This window comes from Carettochelys insculpta, chromosome 8 (genome assembly GCF_033958435.1).
Source record: "Carettochelys insculpta isolate YL-2023 chromosome 8, ASM3395843v1, whole genome shotgun sequence".
In the NCBI taxonomy this organism is placed as follows: Eukaryota; Metazoa; Chordata; order Testudines; family Carettochelyidae; genus Carettochelys; species Carettochelys insculpta.
The window spans coordinates 61,761,033-61,780,706 of record NC_134144.1 but is presented as its reverse complement, the minus strand read 5'-3'; the positions used below and the strand labels follow the sequence as shown (position 1 = coordinate 61,780,706).

The following is a 19,674-nucleotide window of genomic DNA, read 5'->3' as shown; positions in this document are numbered from 1 at the left end:
CATTTCCCCAAAGACGTTCCTAAAATTACACTAACATCAGGACTGTGCACCAGTCAATCAATGTTGTCGCTTAGCTGGCAGATTTTCCACTGATGCCTGTGCCAATTAACAAGGTTCTGTTGCATGGCAGCAATAGTTGGCTGGATAGGATTAGTCTGGTTAGATGTTTGTAATTTGCTTATTCCCAAATTTAGCAGTAACCTATTGAAATCCTGGAGAAGGGAAACATTTGCCCCTGCAATCTTCTTTCATTGTCTTTTTTTGGTACAGCTCAGTAGCAGTATACATGCATTTCAATGGGAGACTCTACAAGGTAAACAGGTTTACGTCCCAGGTGTTCCTTGGTCATCTTCATTATTGCAAAATCCCTTTAGAAAGTGGCAGCTCTTTACAATCGTACATTTCACAGGCACGTTTCCTCTGCTAAGTCAGTGTATCACATGGCAACATCCCCATCCCTCTTTCTCCTCTTATCTCTGTCTTGTAAAAAGGTTCTTGAAGGCATTGTTGTAATTTTTGTTAAATGCTGTATAAATCAGAGGATTAAAGAAAGAATTTGAGTAGCCAAGCCAGAGAAAGATGCTTTTCCAGACGGGTGGAATGTTGCAGGAACAGAGGGGGCTTATTAATTCTGTGATAAAGAAAGGAATCCAGCAAAGTACAAAAACGCCAATTAAAATGCCAACCATCAGAGCTGCCTTTTTCTCTCTCTGTTCCCTCCATGTTTCCCCATCTGTCTGGAAAGTGATAGTCGCATGGCGAGCTGTAAACACCATCTGTGGTTCACGGGAAGCTTCTTTCACCTCAAAACAAAAGCAAACAGGGATTCTTACCAAGACAGTTTGAGTCAAGTTGTTGTTGTTAATAATAATTAATATTTTATTATTAAATGACAGCATAACATCTGTGCTAAAACTACTGTGCTGCTGATCATGTTGGAAAGGTACGTGCTACAGAGAAGCACAGGTGTATAGTCTTTTTTCTCTCTTGATGGTACTTTGGCTCTTGTTCCATGGTTACATTGGCTCCTAGAATTTGTTTGGTTTGTTATAAGAAAAGATTGAAATAGCTTAATAATAAATAAAAAACAGCCCAGGAATTCTGAATGTTACTTTTTCTGTTAGTAGGTTGATATATTCCTTGGAGTGCTGTAACCATGGGTTACAAAGATGCAGCAGAGACGCATATGGCTTGGATCTACTGTAACAAAATAGGATCCTCTTTGTGTAACAAAGAGAAAAGCCTGTCTTTGGAGTATCTGGAATGGATCCCAACTGGACTTCATGCTGTGAATCTGCTGTGCATAGCCCATGAGCCAATCAATGCCTTTGAAGTAACTGCACAAGTATTATTGTAACCCACGAGTGAGGGGGACCTGTGGATTTTTCCAAATGCTGCTGCACAAATCATCCCAACTGCTCAGATTCAGAGTGAAAGATAACACTCCCAATGGTTATTGTGCCCCACAGATTTGGGGAGGGGACCGTTTTCCCTTGGTTATCAGTCAAGCAAGGAGAGGAACTTAATTAGCCCCTTCCACTGCATTCTCCTGACTGAGAACCCAGCAGTAAGTTGAGCACAGGTGGGAAAGGGGAGAAGACAATACTACCCACTAGAGCAAGTGGAAAATTTATCCCTCGGAGCTCTTTGTTGCAGGAAATTTGAGGTTTTGTCTAAACAAAATTTTACAAGAAAAATGTCTGCTTTCAATGGAAGATGTCGATATTTCATCAAATCACCCAATGACTAAAAACTGAAGGGATTCTGATTTTCAACAAAAAAACAAACTGTTTTATTCAAAATGTTATTTTGATACCACATGGGAATTGTTCAAGTACCTTATACTGCAGTTCTCCTCTAAGGACTCTCCAGCACATCTGCTGTTGTGCGCCACATCCAGGGCCCTCTATCAGGAGACCGCAAAATGATGCATGATGGGAGTAGCCTGGCCAGAGAGCCAGCTCACAGAGGAGAAGGGGAACATCATGCTCCCCCAACTCCATCTCCCCAGAAGCATCACAATGTCATTTTGAATTAAAGCTTTGTGCTAATCAAAACTGACTTCACACAGTGGGAGAAAGAACTGTTTTCCAACCAGCCCTGCTCCTAGCCTAAAAAAAAACCATCTCGGTTTTGTGTGGTAGGAAACATCAATCCAAGGCTCTTTCAGTCCATTCCCTCTACCCCACAGCAGTTCTACAAGGCATGTAGCAATGTCAGCCGTGCTAGAATGGGTGAAAAAAGGAGACCAAAGGAAACTCCAAGAGTGGTTGGGAAGGTAAGAATGGTTTCACTTGCAGAGTGAATGCAGACTGGGGCTCAGCCTGGCATGAAGATTGGTTTCTGGGGCAAGGAGAACTAATGTGTTCAGTTTTACTTATGGAAAATACTCCTCTGTGACATGTCCGTCACAATTAAAATGTCCCTATATTTTCAGCTCAGCTAGGCATTACAATAGAAGACAGCGTAAAAAAAATACACACAGTTTTGCACCTGAGCCCTAAAACACCCACAAAAGTGAAAATTTAATAGGAGTTGCAAGGATTTGGCAGCTCCAAGGAGATTGTGCTTCATTCAAAAATTAGCTGCATTCTACTTCCATAGTCCTTCTGTGTGCCTAAGCTTCATAATAGCTATTGACTGTTTAATATGAGGACAGTAGCAGCCACAAGACTGAAATGTTGGCAAATGCTAAGCTATAAGTCTTCAAGATGGATATCCCTAGATTCACCCAGAGACATGCAACATGACTGCACAATGCAAGAGCCAAATGATTAGGGGTGCTAGGGAAAGAGGAGAGGAAAATGAAATGCCTGACATTGGTTACAAAAATGTAAATAGGATGCCACTTGTGTAGCCGGAGGTCATATTTCTTGTTTGCAGTAGGACTGGCCCTGCATCTCTTTAACTGTGCATTTCTGAACACCTGTTCTGTGAGTGCAAATTAGCAGTGGACAATTACTACTACTGCTACTGCATGCTTGTTACGAAGAGCTGTATGACCTAATGTTGCTTTTTTGCAGTAGTGGTTGGACACTATTCTGAACCTTTGCTTGTGAAGTACAGCCAGAGGTCAGCCACCTGTCACTTCATGGCATTTTCTTTCCCATACTACCCTTAAGGTTTCTGGGAACTGTGGAGGGCAGAAACTGTTCATAGGATAAGACACGCCGAAACTCTGGCACTGATGCTCCCCTGCCTGGCGTGGTCAATTACATGGCTCTAAACAGGACTTAAACCAAACTCCACCACATCACCAGGTGTGTTCTAACTGGAGTGATAACTACTTATTCAGTGGGTAGAGAAGTTATTACACATGGTAGAACAGCTGCCCACCACGGCACACCCAACAAGCTGACCGTGAGGGTACCTGCCCTGGCTAGGAGACAGCAGTTTCAGGGCTCTGAGCCATACCAGTCAGAATAGGGATTTGCAAACAGGTTGCAAGAGACTGGCCTGACTGCTCTTGGCTACACTCGGGTGGTGCAGTCCTTCTCCCTCTCTAAGAAATGGCGTAGATGTAGAGTTGGAGGCCTTACTACATTAGAGGGAAGTCCAAGCCTTGCCCCTCTCCTTTCCCCAGCTCAGCTTGTGAATCCCTTTCTCTGGCACCTTATGGATTCCACCAGCGTGCCGAAGAGTAAGACACTGCAATGCTTATGTCACCTTTGTGGATCTAGCATCACGTAATTTTCAAGCTATCACTCTACTCCCTAACCTCATAGCATCAGCAGGAAGACAGCTAATTAGTCACAGGTGGGACAATGCCCAATTTCTCTTAAAGGGCCAGCCACCTCATAACAGGTGGCCTTTTAGACCCAGTTGCATGAGTGTACTTTGGCACTAGATGCAGGCCAAAGATGATGACAACCTTTGTATTTTGGAGGCAGAAACCAATTTAGCATTACGTGACTGGCACGGAGGATGGTATAACCTGCCAGAGTGATGCAGCAGAAATACTTTTGAAAACAAAAGAGGACTGAGTATTCAGCTGGAACCAAGTGCTCACTCTGAATTCCCTGGTTGTTTTGGTCTCTGTCATAAGTCAAATTAAGGCACCCAGATAAGCGTATCTTTGCGGATTGGCTTGCTCAGTTTTAAGCAGAGTTATTTATTTCCATTATTTTTGATTACGTGCGAGAACATCCAGCCAGTCAAATACACAAATTCAGGCACTTAAATTACTCTACAGCCCGTGTTTTCATTGCACATATGGTGGTTTTAAATCTTTGTCTATATGGGAATAAAGGCATTTTTTTACACTTTACATGAATCATCTTTCTCTGGGCAGCACGGCTAGTGAAACACATCCAAAATTCATTATTTTTCCCCTTCCCCTGGAGCCTTTGGAGGGAGAAAGGGTGATTTCACCCACGGTTTAAATTTTGCCTATGGCACAACATACTTGGATGGCTTGCTGCTCATGTACTATGCATGTGGGACCCAATCCAGCTCCCACTGAAATTGACAGAAATTCTCTCATTGATTTGGGCATAAAAATTTTAATATTCCTTCAGATTTAAATAATTTATACTCCCCAGGGCCTCGGTTCCTGGGTCACCAAAGAATTTTTTGGATTCCAGTGCTGCTTTGGGCCTCTGAGCACTGTTCTTCCAATAAGAATATTAGAAAGAATACAAGTACCAACTGCAGTCTATCACTTCTGCAAACAAAGGCATTGTGTCCTATTCAATGGCTGCAATGTGTATGAAAGATCCAGATTTCTCAGACATATTCTGTACTGTTGTGTAAACTCCAACAGACGAGATACTTAAATGTGATTTGCCCCATTTTAGCGAAACAGCTTTCAACAGATTCATCTTCAAATGAGCCTGAGGTAAGCTGAGACAGGAATATATTACTCCATAATGTCATCAACTCACCAAAAGGTTCTTTGAGAATCAGCGATCTCTCAGAGGCAATTTGCACTTATAAGACTTCCATGAATATTTAACATTCTCTCAAAAAGAAAATTAAGGCCCTGCTTCAGCAACATGGAAGTTAAGCCCATGCCTAAGTGCTTTTCTGAACTGGAGCCTACCAGAGTTGCATGAAAAGTAGAAGATAAAGAGTTAGAATGACAGGAATCATTCTGGAAAATTATCACCCTAGACACTTGAAACCTTCCAGCTGATTTCCAGCTGTCCTGGGAGTTTTCCTAGGCAGCTGCATTCTTACACTTGATACAACGAAATGATCCTTAGCTGTGTGAGAATTCTTTATGCTAACTCATTAGCACAGAGGCTTTAAAGCGAAAGTAACTGGCCACAAGGTGATTATTATAGTGTAAGGGGGCTCAGGTGGCTGGAGGAAGATACTCAATACATGCAGCACTGCCTGTGCAAACTGATCTTGGAACTATTATATCTCCGACAGCTTCTTCAGGCCACAACAATATTTTAGCTCTTTCCAGCCCTAACAATTGTTATATTCCTTCTTAGGGGCCAGATCCAACTCCCAATGGTGATGTCAATGGAAAGCAGATCAAACCCTATATCCAGTTTGCAACCCCATCTCCAAGTCTGGAGCAAATTCTACGCCCACTCCAGTTCACCAAGTAGTTCACAGCTATCTTAAGCTAACGAAATCCTCCAGCAGGTTGAAGGGTAAGTCTATACTAGGGAAATAAGTCAATTTCAGAAAGGTAAGTTTAGCTATGGCGTTTGCGTAGCTAGAACTGACATACCGGAATTGACTTATTTCCCTAAATAGACCTAAGCCTCTATTCTCTCCCATCAATCTCCCTTACTCCACGCAATAGCGTGGAGTACAGGAGTCAACTGCCGACCCCAGAGATCGATCTTTGCACGTCTTATAGCAGACACACTGACCAGGTCGATCTTCCTGGAAATATAGACATACCCTAAATCATTGGGAACAATGGCACAAAATAGAATTAGTGGGGCTCAAAATGATAGCAGTCAGTGGAACTAGTTGCAAAAGGATCACTCTAGGTCTTTGAGAGGGGCAGAGAACCCAGAGCAGCTTCAAGAGGAAGACTGACATAACTGGGTAGGGTGGTGTACAGAAAGCAGGAGATATTGCATAAATCAGTAGAGTTGAGAGCACTGAACATAAGAATGCAGGGTCTGATCTAAACCTCACTGATGTCAATAGAAAGATGTGCACGTTAGCCATGTTGAGCTTGGATCAGGTGCTCAGTGTACAAAGGTGTAGGCTCTGATATGTACACTGTGTCTAGCTCTTCATGCTTAACCTGGGGCCTGATCCTGAAACACTTTCTCATCTAAGTAATTCCTCCTAATGAGCAAGATTCTGCCAGTGTTGCTCACCTGGAGCAATACCATATGCCACAAACAGTCCCACTGATTTTAATGGCACTCTAAATAGTATCTGGCTCTCAGACGAATCCCATTTATTACAATGGGTATTGCTCACTGTGAAAACATGCGTCACGGACTATGGCACTATGAGATGAGAACTGTGAGACTAACTGTATAAGTGAAGGACTAGGCATATTGGTAAGAGTCAGAGAATCAAGTCTTTGGTTGCTACAAAACAAATTTATGTCAAAAAGGAACAACCAGGATAAAAAATGGTCTGATTCTGCAGCCCTTTCCCAGGCAAAATCCTCACTAGTTTCAGTGGGAAATAAGTCTGTGTGGCTACCTCTACACTAGCCCAAATCTTCGAAATGGCCATGAAAATGGCCATTTCAAAGATTACAAATGAGGCACTGAAATGCATATTCAGCACTTCATTAGCATGCCGATGGCCGCTGCTCTTACAAATTGCCGCTTTTCGCTGCCACGCAGCTCGTCCAGATGGGGGTCCTTTTCAAAAGGACCCCGCCAGCTTTGAAATCCTCTTATTCCTATCTTTTGATAGGAATAAGGGGATATCGAAGTTGGCGGGCCCTGTCTGGATGAGCGGCGCAGCAGCGAAAAGCAGCAATTTTGAAGAGCTGTGGCCAGCGGCATGCTAATGAGGCACTGAATATGCATTTCAGTGCCTCATTAGTAATCTTTGAAATGGCCATTTGCAAGGCCACTTTGAAGATTTGGACTAGTGTGGACACAGCCTGTGTGTTTTAAAAAGACCCTGAGTTTTTATATATTTATCATTACATAACAGAAGCAGCATCTCAAACATTTATTTTTTTCTTCCTCAAAAAAAACCCAGTTATTTCAGAATTTTTTTGTAACTCCTTGCTTCAGATTTTAGTCAAAATTCTGTTCTCAGTTACACTAGATCAACTATCCTCAGCTCAGCTGAACTATTCTGGATTTACATTTTGTAACTAAGCGTAGCAATTGCCAAATATCCACCTGGAGATTATTTTTATTTTATATAAAATTATATACACGCTGACAACATGTGAAGCACCTTGGGATCTGGCTTTGATGGCTGACAGGCACTATACGGAAAGAAGTTACACTTCTTCCATCGAGACCCTCTGTTTCTTCAGGCAATTTTGAAGGCATGTTAGGACTGTGGCTTCAAATCTTTGCCTCCTTAATCTCAGTTGCAAGGAAGCCAGCTAGGTTGCTAGGGTTTCAGGGTGTGGTCTGCAGCCTGAGCACTCAGTTCTAATCCAGTGTCACTATGTAATCCTCTGGTATAGCATGTCACTCCCTCCCCACACACACGTTCCCTGGGCATTAGAATCACTACTCACCTTCACCCGTGGGAAGCACTACCAGCCTTTGGGGGTTAGGGCTGATAGCATTTCTAGTGTTAATCGTTAGAACTGCTGCAGAACAGCACTGGATGCCAGAAAAGTGGCCAGGGTGTGCAGAAGGAGGGAAGGAGTGAGGCTAGAGGAGAATAACAATACTACAGGCAGGCTGTCACTGGGAGAGCTAGGAGGATGCAAGGAGAGGAAGAAGAAAGTGAAATGAGGGAGAAGTGGTATGAGACAAATGGAGGCGAGACAGAAAAGAGTAGGCACAGAAAAGACAGACTGAGTCAAGGCTGGCTGCACCCTGGGCCGCCCTTGGGATTTATGGGGCCCTCCGCGCTACTGTTGAAGTGGTGCCACCATTTCTAGTAGCAGCCTGGGAAGCGGAAAGTGATGATTTTTAGAGGTGTGATTTTTATAATCCTCAGCCACACACTAATGAAGTGCAGGAAGGCCTCACCACTGGCAGCAGTTACAGTCCAAAGGAAGCCAGTAAATTAAGAGCCAAACTGGAACACAACGATAATGCAACCAGCTTTGGCCTTAGCCACCCAAAACAGCTCTTTGAATTTGCTGCCTGGGAATCTTACTGTGCCTCTGGGAGGGGAGGCCTAACAGGAGCAGGCTTTCAAAGGAACATTGTGATGGGAAGCTGCTTAGGCTTGCCATATAGTCTAGCTCTGGGGTGCTCAAAGTGGGCGGAGTGCCGCACAATCAGATACTGGGTGTCAGGCTCATTCATCTCATTAACAATGTTGAAATATTTTACCACTCATGCATCTGATGAAGCGGGTGTTTGCCCACGAAAGCTTATGCTCCAAAATATGTTAGTCTACCAGGTGCCTCAGGACTTCTTGTTACTTTTTTAATGTATTTGTATTCATATGTGTGTGAGGAGAGGCTGAGGGACTTGGGCTTGTTTAGTTTGCAGAAGAGAAGAATGAGAGGTGATTTGATAGCAGCCTTCAGCTGCGTGATAGGGGGCTCTAAAGAGGCTGTTCTTAGCTGTGATGGGTGGCAGAACAAGGAGCAGTGGTCTGAAGTTACAGAGGGAGAGGTATAGGTTAGAGATTAGGAAAAGCTGTTTCACCAGGAGGGTGGTGAAGAACTGGAATGAGAGGTGGTGGAATCTCCATCCCTAGAGATTTTTAAGTCGCAGCTCGACAAAGCCCTGGCTGGGATTATTTAGTTAAGGCTGATCCTGCTTCAGGCAGGGGGTTGGACTAGATGACCTCCTAAAGTCCCTTCTAGCCCTATGATTCTGAGATTCACACTTATATACCAATTAAAAATGAACAGACATTTTCTTGCACATGCTGAAAGTTTTTCTTTTTTTTAATATGAACATAACTGTAATTGCCATTAGTTTGGATTACATTAGACAGGGTGTAGGGGAACACTGCTAACTGCAGGGCCTGATGGGAAAAGTTAGCTTACCTCTGGTCTAGCTACTGATGCTGCTGTGTGACTACTTGCCAACTTATGCAGTAATTCCACTTTCCAGCTTACTGCTATCACCTTTTTTCCCTTCTTAGCTTGTTGACCAGTGGCTACATCACCTGCTTTTCTTTTTGGTGCCATAATTAAAGTTGGGTGTTCCTTTAGCAGCCCCACTGTGGTTGTGAGGGAGCTCTGAGAAAGTGTGAGCACACTGAATCATGTGCTCAGGGAAGTGTAGGATGGCCAATAAGTGAAACCATCAACGGTGAGGCCCCCTTGTATTTTTAAGCAAAATTTTAAGCAAGTTTTAAACTAAGGCCCTGTAGACAGGGGTGACGCATGGGGGTGCACAGGGAGTCACATGCACTCCCCAGTGTCTGCTCCTCCCACACTCACCAGAAGTGGCAGGTGGGGACAGACCAGGGAAGGGGGGGGGTGGAGCAGGGACACATGGCTGGTGCTCCCCATGGAACCCTTCTCCCTAGTCCCCACTGCCTGTAGACCAACATAGTAAATTCAGTGTGGTGTCTTTGGGGAACTTGTGGATAAATATGTTGATTGGGATTTGGGATAGTTGTAATTAGAGAAGTAAACTTGGCAGGAAAGATGGAGCAAAAGGGTGGGAGGGGAGGAATGCATTCCCAAATCCTTGAACTCATCTTTTCTAACACATTTTCCGGCTTCGCACAGGCGATAACTCTGGAATGACTATTTCTTTAACACACCTATTTAAATCATAAACATCTCTTTATTTTAAGACTTAAGGAATGTTTTGATGCCAAATGAAAAGAAGACTGTTCAAAAAATTTCCTGAGTGACATATCAACCCACCCTCCCCAGAACAGTTGGTGGCCTGTTGAGTAGAGGACTCACCTGGGATCTGGGGTGGGGAACACATAGGCACAAGAAGTAAGGGTGTGGGGATGCTGTAGCAACCCTAGTTTTTCCACCTGGCTTCCTCCCGGCCACATGGCTCTGCCGGCCCATGTCCCAGCCTCTGGGGTCCTACCACCCTCTTAGCTTCAGTGCTCACCTGCTGACCCTGTGGGCTCCGTAGTCTGCTGTCTATGGGGACCAGGCCACTGGCCCTGTCAGCTGCTGCAAATCGTGCTGCTGGCCCAGGGCTCCATAACCACCTCCAGCTGTTGTTGTCAACTCTTCCAGACTGGATGACATTTAAGATAGTGACATCTGGCCTGGGAAAGTTGGCAACCCGAGGTCTGACCCCAGCCTAGGGTGGTGAGGGGTGGGAACAAGATTGGGATGGGTTACAGCTCAGCACCTGCACCCTACAAATAGTTTCCATGCCACTGAAGGGATACTGATTCAGAACCAGGACTTGAACAGCTTAGCTGAGTTTCCTAACTGGCAGTTGTGGGTAGGATGATCTCTGGGATCCAGAAAATCATCAGAAGAAATGTCCATCAGAATGTTTTGGTTCAACTGGCTCCTCCATTTGTATATAAGTGAGATTTGACAGGGCCAGCCCCAGTGGAGCAGATGGTGCTGAGCACTTCATCCAACTTATTTCCTAACATGCTGTCCGTTGACACTTTATTATATCAGCATCAGAGAGGTAGCAGTGTTAGTCGGTATCTTCAAAAACAACAAGAAGTCCTGCAGCACCTTATAGACTAACAGAAAATTTGGAGCATAAGCTTTCATGGGCAAAGACTCACTTTGTCAGATGAAGCGGGTCTTTGCCCACAAAAACTTATGCTCCAAAATTTCTGTTAGCCTATAAGGTGCCACGGGATTTCTTGTCGTCTAGTATATCAACTTCTTAAAAAAACATAGCGTGAAAATTCTTGGTTGGGAAGGGGAAAAACAAGTCATGAGGAATAACACTGTAGTTTCAGAAGAGGGTAAGCAGGAGGCTGGTGTGTATCAGGAAACAGTAAAAGTAGAAAGAAAGGAAACCCTAGATGCAAATACAGAAGAATTAATCTAGACCTCAGTCCACTACCCTTTCTCTCTCTCTTGTTGAGCAGTAACCTCACTGCACAGGCCCCACTGAAATTATTTGGGCTGATTTGTGCCGTATGGCATTACTGTGAAGAAGGGGGTAGAACTGGGCTATCAGATGCCCATTTTTAGTAGACCACAAGACTCCTCCTCCAGCAAACTGTTCATAGGCAGAAAAGTTCTTACGTGGGTAGTACTGTACTGAAAACAATGAGATTACTCAATCAAGTAAGTGTTTGCAGATATAAGACCGAGGGTTGGAATAACAAAGGAGAGAATATGAACTTTTTAAACAGCTGGCAATAATTACACTACAAATGGATCACTTATGTATGCTAGTATTACAGGTTGAGCCTTATATTTCTATTTTTCTCTTTTGAGCCCCGTTTGATATACCTTTTCATTTAAAAAAAAATGAAAGGAGTGAACAAATTATACATGTGGAAGGTGAGAGGCATAGAGTACGTATAGATGAAACACATGCCTTTATCAGCATGTGCCATATAGCTCTATTTCTTTGTCTATCTGAGCAATTTTTCCAAAAGAGAAACTCAGGAAAAATAGCTTCAAATTAAGGATCTTTTTAAATGGGCCATGATATTGCAATTGCTATCTAATCTATGTGTACATTACTTTCATTTTACATATCTCTCCACACACGGTACACATTTAAAACAACTGAAGCAAAACAAAATGAGAAAAATGGGAACAACTTTCATCCCATAATAAGGTGAAGTGGTAAGGAATCCACTGATAGTCCATTATTAGGCACTGCTTGAAAGGTTACCATCTTGATGACAATACTGTTTTCTCTACACTTGGGTATGAATGCAGAGTTCAGTTAAAGAAAGTTACATTTTAGAGCATGAAGAACAAGGGAAAGGGGAGAGGCATTTATGTTTAGATACAGAGCTGACACTAGACAGCTATTGAAGACTGCCAGTGGCCCCCTACTTCCACTCCTCCCCGTGCAGCTCAGCAGTGGCTACCTGGCCTCTTCCTCCTATCCTGGTAAGAACATAAGAACGGACATACTGGGTCAGACCAAAGGTCCATCCAGCACAGTATCCTGTCTGCCGACAGTGGCCAGTGACAGGTGCCCTAGAGGAGGTGAACCAAAGACAATGATCAAGCGATTTGTCTCCTGCCATCTGTCTCCAGCCTTTGACTAAAGGCTAGGGACACCATACTTTACCCTTGGCTAATAGCCATTTATGGACCTAACCTCCAAAAATTTATCAAGCTCTATTTTAAACTCTGTTAGAGTGCTGGCCTTCGCAGCCTCCTCCGGCAAGGAGTTCCATAGGTTGACTGTGCGCGGTGTGAAGAAAATTTTTCTTTTATTAGTTTTGAACCTACTACCCATTAATTTCATTTGGTGTCCTCTAGTTCTTATATTATGGGAACAAGTAAATAACTTTTCAATATTCACTTTTTCCACACCATTCATGATTTTATATACTTCTATCATATCGCCCCTCAATCTCCTCTTTTCTAGACTGAAAAGTCCCAGTCTCTCTAGCCTCTCCTCATATGGGACCCGTTCCAAACCCTTGATCATTTTAGTTGCCCTTTTCTGAACTTTTTCTAATGCCAGTATATCTTTTTTGAGGTGAGGAGACCACATCTCCACGCAGTACTCAAGATGTGGGCGTACCATAGTTTTATATAGGGGAAGTATGATATTCTTCGTCTTATTCTCTATCCCTTTTTTAATAATTCCTAACATCCTATTTGCTTTACTGACTGCCGCTGCACACTGCATGGATGTTTTCAGAGAACTATCCACTATAATTCCAAGATCCCTTTCCTGATCTGTTGTATCTAAATTTGCCCCCATCAGATTGTATGTATAATTGGGGTTATTTTTCCCGATGTGCATGACCTTACACTTACCCACATTAAATTTCATTTGCCAATTTGCTGCCCAATCACTCAGTTTGCTGAGATCTTTTTGAAGTTCTTCACAATCTACTTTGGTTTTGACTATCCTGAACAGCTTGGTATCATCTGCAAACTTTGCCACCTCACTGCTTACCCCTTTCTCTAGATCACTGATGAACAAGTTGAACAGGATTGGTCCCAGGACTGACCCTTGGGGAACACCACTAGTTACCCGCCTCCCTTGTGAAAATTTACCATTTATTCCAACCCTTTGTTTCCTGTCTTTTAACCAGTTTCCAATCCATGAAAGGATCTTTCCTCCTATCCCATGCCCACCTAATTTACATAAGAGCCTTTGGTGAGGGACCTTGTCAAAGGCTTTCTGGAAATCTAAGAATATTATGTCCACTGGATCCCCCCGTCTGCACGTTTGTTAACCCCTTCAAAGAACTCTAATAGATTAGTAAGACACGACTTCCCTCTGCAGAAACCATGCTGACTTTTGCCCAACAAATCATGTTCTTCTATGTGTCTGACAATCTTATTCTTTACTATTGTTTCTACTAATTTGCCCGGTACTGACGTTAGACTTACCGGTCTGTAATTGCCAGGGTCTCCTCTAGAGCCCTTTTTAAATATTGGCGTTATATTAGCTGTCTTCCAGTCATTGGGCACCGAAGCTGGTTTAAAGGATAGGTTACAAACCACCATTAATAACTCTGCAATTTCACATTTGAGTTCTTTCAGAACCCTTGGGTGAATGCCATCTGGTCCTGGAGACTTGTTACTGTTTAGCTTGTCAATTAGTTCCAAAAACTCTTCTACTGACACTTCAATCTGGGACAGTTCCTCAGATTTGTCACCTACAAAGGACGGCTCAGATTTGGGAACCTTTGTAATATCCTCAGCCGTGAAGACTGAAGCAAAGAAATCATTTAGTTTCTCTGCAATGGCATTATCTTCCTTGATTGCTCCTTTTATATCTCTATCGTCTAGGGGTCCCACTGCTTTTTTAATGGGCTTCCTGCTTCTAATGTACTTAAAAAATATTTCACTATTGTTTTTTGAATTTATGGCTAACTGTTCCTCAAAATCTTTTTTGGCTTTTCTTATTACATTTTTACACTTAATTTAGCAGTGTTTATGTTCCTTTCTATTTTCCTCACTAGGATTTGACTTCCACTTTTTAAAAGATGCCTTTTTATCTCTCACTGCCTCTTTTGCATGGTTGTTAAGCAACAGTGGGTCTTTTTTAGGTCTTTTACTGTGTTTTTTAATTAGGGGCATACATTTAAGTTGGGCCTCTAATATGGTGTCCTTGAAAAGTTTCCATGCAGCCTGCAGGGATTTTACTTTAGTTACGCTACCTTTTAACTTCTGTTTAACTAACCTCCTCATTTTTGTATAACTCCCCTTTTTGAAATTAAATGCCAGACTGTTGGACTGTTGCGGTGTTCTTCCCAACACAGGAATATTAAACGTTACTATATTATGGTCACTACTTCCAAGCGGTCCTGTAATAGTTACTTCTTGCACCAGATCCTGCATTCCAGTCAGTACTAGATCGAGAATTGACTCTCCCCTTGTGGGTTCCTCTACCAGCTGCTCCAAGAAGCAGTCATTTAAGGCATCGAGAAATTTTCTCTATGAATCCCGTCCTGAGGTGACATGTACCCAGTCAGTATGGGGATAATTGAAATCCCCTACTATTACTGAATTTTTTATTTTGATAGCCTCTCTAATCTCCCTTAACATCTCAGCATCACTATCACTGTCCTGGTTAGGTGGTCGATAATATATTCCTAGTGCCATAGTCCTATTAGAGGATGGAATTGCCATCCATAATGATTCTATGGAACAATTTGATTCATTTAGGATTTTTACTTCATTTGAGTCTAGGTACCTGCCTAATCCCCGTTCCTCACACCCCTCCCCATTCAGCCCAGGGGTGCCGGCCTTCCCCACTCCCCGTGCAGCCCAGCGGTGCCAGCCGCCCCCCGATTCCCCGTGCAGCCTGGGGCTGCCCACCGTTCCCCGCGCCCCGGTGGCCGCGGCACTTTACCGGCCCCACGTCGGGCAGCGGCTGCACCGCGTTCCCCCGGCGGCGACAGCGGCGGCCGAGGCGAATGCGGGCCGCCTTGTAGATCCTCCAGTAGACGAAGAGGACGACAGCGAGCGGCAGGTAGAAGGCGCCGCAGGTGGAGAGGACGGCGAAGCAGGGCTCTTGGCGGAGCTGGCAACGCTGCTGCTCGGCGCTGTACGTCTCACCCCCGCCGGCGAGCGGCGCCAGGGCGATGAGGGCGGACAGGCCCCACGTGAGGGCGATCATGGCGTTGGAGAGGCAGCGGCGGGCGCGCAGCGTGTACTCCAGGTGGCGAGTGATGGACCAGTAGCGGTCCAGGGCGATGGCCGTCACGTTCCAGATGCTGGCGGTGCAGCACAGCACGTCGCCGGAGAGCCACACGTGGCACAGCACCCGGCCCAGCCGCCAGCGCCGCCCGGCCGCCAGCTCCTTGGCCAGGCTCAGCGGCATGACCAGTGCCGCCACCAGCGCGTCGGCCACGGCGGTGGAGGCCACCAGGTTGTGGGGCACGCGGTGGAAGGCCTTGACCCGCACGATGGTCACCAGCACCAGCAGGTTCCACAGGAAGGTGGCCAGGGTCAGTAGCGCCAACAACGTGAGCGCCAGGAGGCTGAGGACGGAGAAGGGCTCCCGGCTCCGCCAGGGGCCGCCGCCGCCCAGCTCAGAGGTGCCGTTGCCGCCCGCCGGCGCGGAGGAGACGTTGAGATCCATGGCGGGCTGGCCCGCGCTGCGGGAGTCCCACGGGGCTGGGCTCTGGGCCATCCCCAGCAGCGCCCGGGGTGCAGAGCCCGGACCGCCGCCTCCGGAGCCGGCCGGCAGGGGAGACCGCCCGCGCGCCGGAACGCGAAGTGAGTCCGGAGCCTCGCTCAGGCCGCCGCCGCCACGTGCTCCCGCCTGCCGCCCTGCCAGGGGGAGGGAGCGCGGCGCTGGCCGGGCGGCAGCGCCCCCGTAGCCCAGGCTCCCCGGCGGGCACGGCCGCAGCGAGGGAGGCCCTGGAGGGGCTCCGGGCGCGGGGCGGAGCTGGCCGCGCTTCTCCCGAGGGCGGGACGAGAGACCCTTTCCCCGCCCGCGGCCGGGCCCTTTCTGCAGGGACAGCGCGTCGAACTCGGGGCGCTCAGCAAAACGCCCACGGCTCCCGTGCACCACCCGCAGCGCCCTGCCGCGGCCAGCTCTCCCCCTCCCCCGCAGCGCCCCGCCGTCTCCTGCACCACCTGCAGCGCCCCGCCGCGGCCAGCTCCCCCACCTCCTGCACCACCCGCAGCGCCCTGCCGCGGCCAGCCCCCGCCCCCCAACCCCTCTTGCGGCAGGGCCAGCGCCCTGCCGCGGCCAGCCCGCCCCCTGAGCCCTCCTGCACCAGTCCCAGCGCCCTGCCGCGGCCAGCCCTCCCCTCTGTCCCCTCCTGCACCAGCCTGAGCCCCCTGCTGTGGCCAGTCCTCCTCTCTGTTCTCTCTTGCACCAGCTTAAGGGTTCTGCCACGGCCAACCCAGCCCTCTGTGCCTTCCTTTAACAGCCAGAGTACCTTACCCTCACAGGGGCTCTGGAAAGATTTTATAGTGGGGTGCTGAGTGCCATTGAACCAAGTTTAAACCCTGTATCTAATTGAAACCACTTCAGGTCAGGGGGTGCTATAACATCCTCTGCATCCCTAGTTCCAGCTCCTATATACACTCATATCCCTCCTCTCTCACAGCTAGGGCCCTCCCAGAACCAGTCAGCATCAGCTCATCCACCCATCTCTGCCTCCTCTGTAACAGCCAGAGTCCCCCTGTCCCTAAACAAATTAATTCCCTCCTAGTACAGCCAAGGCACTCTCCCCCCCCAGCGACCCTCTGCTTCCTTACAGCCAAAACACTCCACCCTTCGCCAGCCCCCTACCACACACACCTGTAATGACCAAAGCATCCAACTCCACTCACCCCACTCGTACTCCCATCTCTTTAACAGCCAGAGAAGCCCACCCCTATCTCTAACAGTGAGAACATCCCATCCCATGGGATGCAACCAGAGTTGTCTTAAGGGGTCTCAGCTCCGGGAGAGGAACCCTCTCCCACAGGTCACACATTCTGAGGCAGAGAAGACAGCAGGGCTCTGAGCACCCCTCAGGCATAGCTTGTAGGGGCAGAGCCAGCTGCAGGCACGTTTGTGGGTGGGGGAAAATGTCTTCCCCTGCCTCCCTCCAGGGCGGGGCCCAGCCTAAAGAGCACAAGGGAAGGTGATGTGCATTCCCGTGGCCTTGTGACCCTGCTCCCCACAGAGAAACCCAGCAATTGGACGGCAGCCCCCCCACCCACTGATCCCCTGCCTAGGACTTGGAGAAATGCTAGGGCCACCTCTCCCTGCCCACAGTGCCAAGATTTGGCAGGGGGTCTCCACTGGGCAAGGGTACAGGGGACACAGTAATCTTTTCCCTGCTCTTTGGGCAATGCACTGCTCCCTACCGTGTACCAGCACGTCTATCCCTCTCTCTCCTAACAGTCGAATAGCCCTTCTCTGTTAACAACCCCCCTTCCTGCCTTCTCCTCCCTATCACAGTGAGGATATTCGCTCCTCCAAAACCAGGGGTCGGTAACCAAAATAGTAAGAAGAGCCATTTTTTTTTTTGAATTTGGTAAACTCAATTGAAGAATCGCAATGCATGTGAATATGCAACAGTCCTTAATAAATAACAGCAAACTATACTTTTTGTAACCCCTGTTTTAAGAACAGTGCGCACACAATGATTTGTAATGCGATACACATTTACTGCAGGATGTTCACAAACTTTTTACATATTCTATTCCCTCACACTTTACGTGTGTTTGTACCGCTGTCTTCCTGGCTTCCGCTTCCGAATCTTCTCTCTGCCTGGAGGATGCTAGGGGGAGTTTTCCAACATTTGGAGATCACAACGTTTGCTGTTTAGCTTATGTGGTGTTCATTTTTGGGCATTTAGACATGCACAGTTTATCGATAATCAGGAGGAGGGTTTTTTTTTGTGTTTTTTTACTTTGCAATTATAGCATTGGAAGCCACAAAAAAGTCGTTGAAGAGCCACAGGTTGCAGACCTCTGTCCTAAACCGATTACACTCATCCCTCGTTAAACGAGTACTTTACTAACCAGTACTCACTTAAATGAGGGACACATTTACTTACCTTTGTTCACTCTACGAGTGAACTCCCCTGCTAATACAAAGCTAATCCCCTCCCCGAGCTCCAACCTGCCCTAGTCTGACTCCCCGTCAGCCCCGCTCCAACCCACAGCAGCCTGACAACCCCCCCACCAGCCCTGCAGCAGACTGACCCACACCCCTCTGCGGCAGCCTGATTCCCCCACCCCCCCGGCCCTGTGGCAGCCCCCCCGCCCTGCTCCACCGCCCAGTGGCAGCCTGATCCCTCTGCTCTCCCCTGGCCCCGCGGCAGCCTGACTCCCACCTCCCCTCCCCACCAGCCCGATAGACCTAACCCGCCGCAGCCTGACATCCCCTCCACCCCGCCAGATCACACACCCAGCTTTCAGCAACCTGACCCCCCACCACCCATCCCACGGACCCAACCCCCGCCCCCCGGTTCTTCCAGCTACCCGGTGCCCTCTAATCTCCAATTTATACAAAATTCGATTTATGTGAAGGTTTCCCACAATGCAACCTCCTCATAAATCGAGGGATTGCTATATTTGCAAGCCATAGAACCTCACCCGTGAATTCTTTCAGCAGTCCCATAACTCCTGTTTGAGTTATTGCATGTTACAGGACAAAATCAAGACTGGCTGTGAAGACGTCAACTGATAAACCACACACTACATCCCCAGGTAAATCATTCTAATGGTTAATTACTCTCACTGTTATTTCTAGACTGAATTTTTCAAGTTTCAGCTTTCAAACATGGCATCTGGTTACATCTTTTTCTGTAGATTAAATAGCCATCAGAAATAATTTTGGACCCACTTTGAGATATATTTGGATTACCAAAAAATAAAAATAAAAAATGTTTAGATGGGGATGAAAAAATGCCAGGCCTCCATTTCCCTTAACACTTTTCCTTTTCGCTTCCTTTTCCAACCATGTATTTCTATCCTTCTTCCTTACTCCCATCCTAATGCTGTTTACTATTGTAGCAAATGGTTATATCTGTCCCAAAATGCCTTACAAAACTTGCAGTATATTATGGCAACACAGCTACTTTACCAGCCTAACTTGTGCTCTTGCCAAGAAACAATATCAAGTTTGTTTGAGGGCAGTTATTTTCCATTATACCCTATTGATCAACTATTGCAGTTCCTCCTGAGTGATAGACAGCATAACCCTATCCAGTTCTGCTTCTAAACAACCAACCCCCTTCTTCTCCATAGTGAGGGTCCCCTCACTAGCTGCCAATTACCTCTTTCATAGTTTTAACTAGACCCAACAAAGCCAAAGTCAATGGCTATAATGAGTGTTAAAATTTGGGTAGATTGGAAGTGGGAAAATTGATCCATGCTCTTCATCCCTGTCAGATAGGGAGAAATAAATAGTCCAAAGACAACAGACAAAAGGCACAATTCATACCTTCCACTTTTCTTCCTTATTTCAACACTATCTCTTGAAAGTCTGAAAGTGTAGTTGAAAGAATATTAATACCCAGAAAAGTTACCATCTTCACCAGTGCTGTTCTAAGCAATAAACATGAAGGGAACTGGCCCCA

The 19,674-nt window shown here is 46.5% G+C and overlaps 1 protein-coding gene across 1 annotated transcript; it reads right to left on the bottom strand.

Annotated features, from left to right (window-relative positions):
• Positions 1 to 470: 470 nt before the first annotated feature.
• LOC142017125 (5-hydroxytryptamine receptor 5B-like) lies at positions 471 to 15,776 on the bottom strand. Its single transcript, XM_075001782.1, has 2 exons — positions 14,994 to 15,776; positions 471 to 803 (listed from the first exon to the last, which is right to left on the bottom strand). The coding sequence occupies exons 1-2, from the start codon at positions 15,774 to 15,776 to the stop codon at positions 471 to 473; spliced, it is 1,116 nt and encodes a 371-aa protein (XP_074857883.1).
• Between the last annotated feature and the right edge of the window lie 3,898 nt (positions 15,777 to 19,674).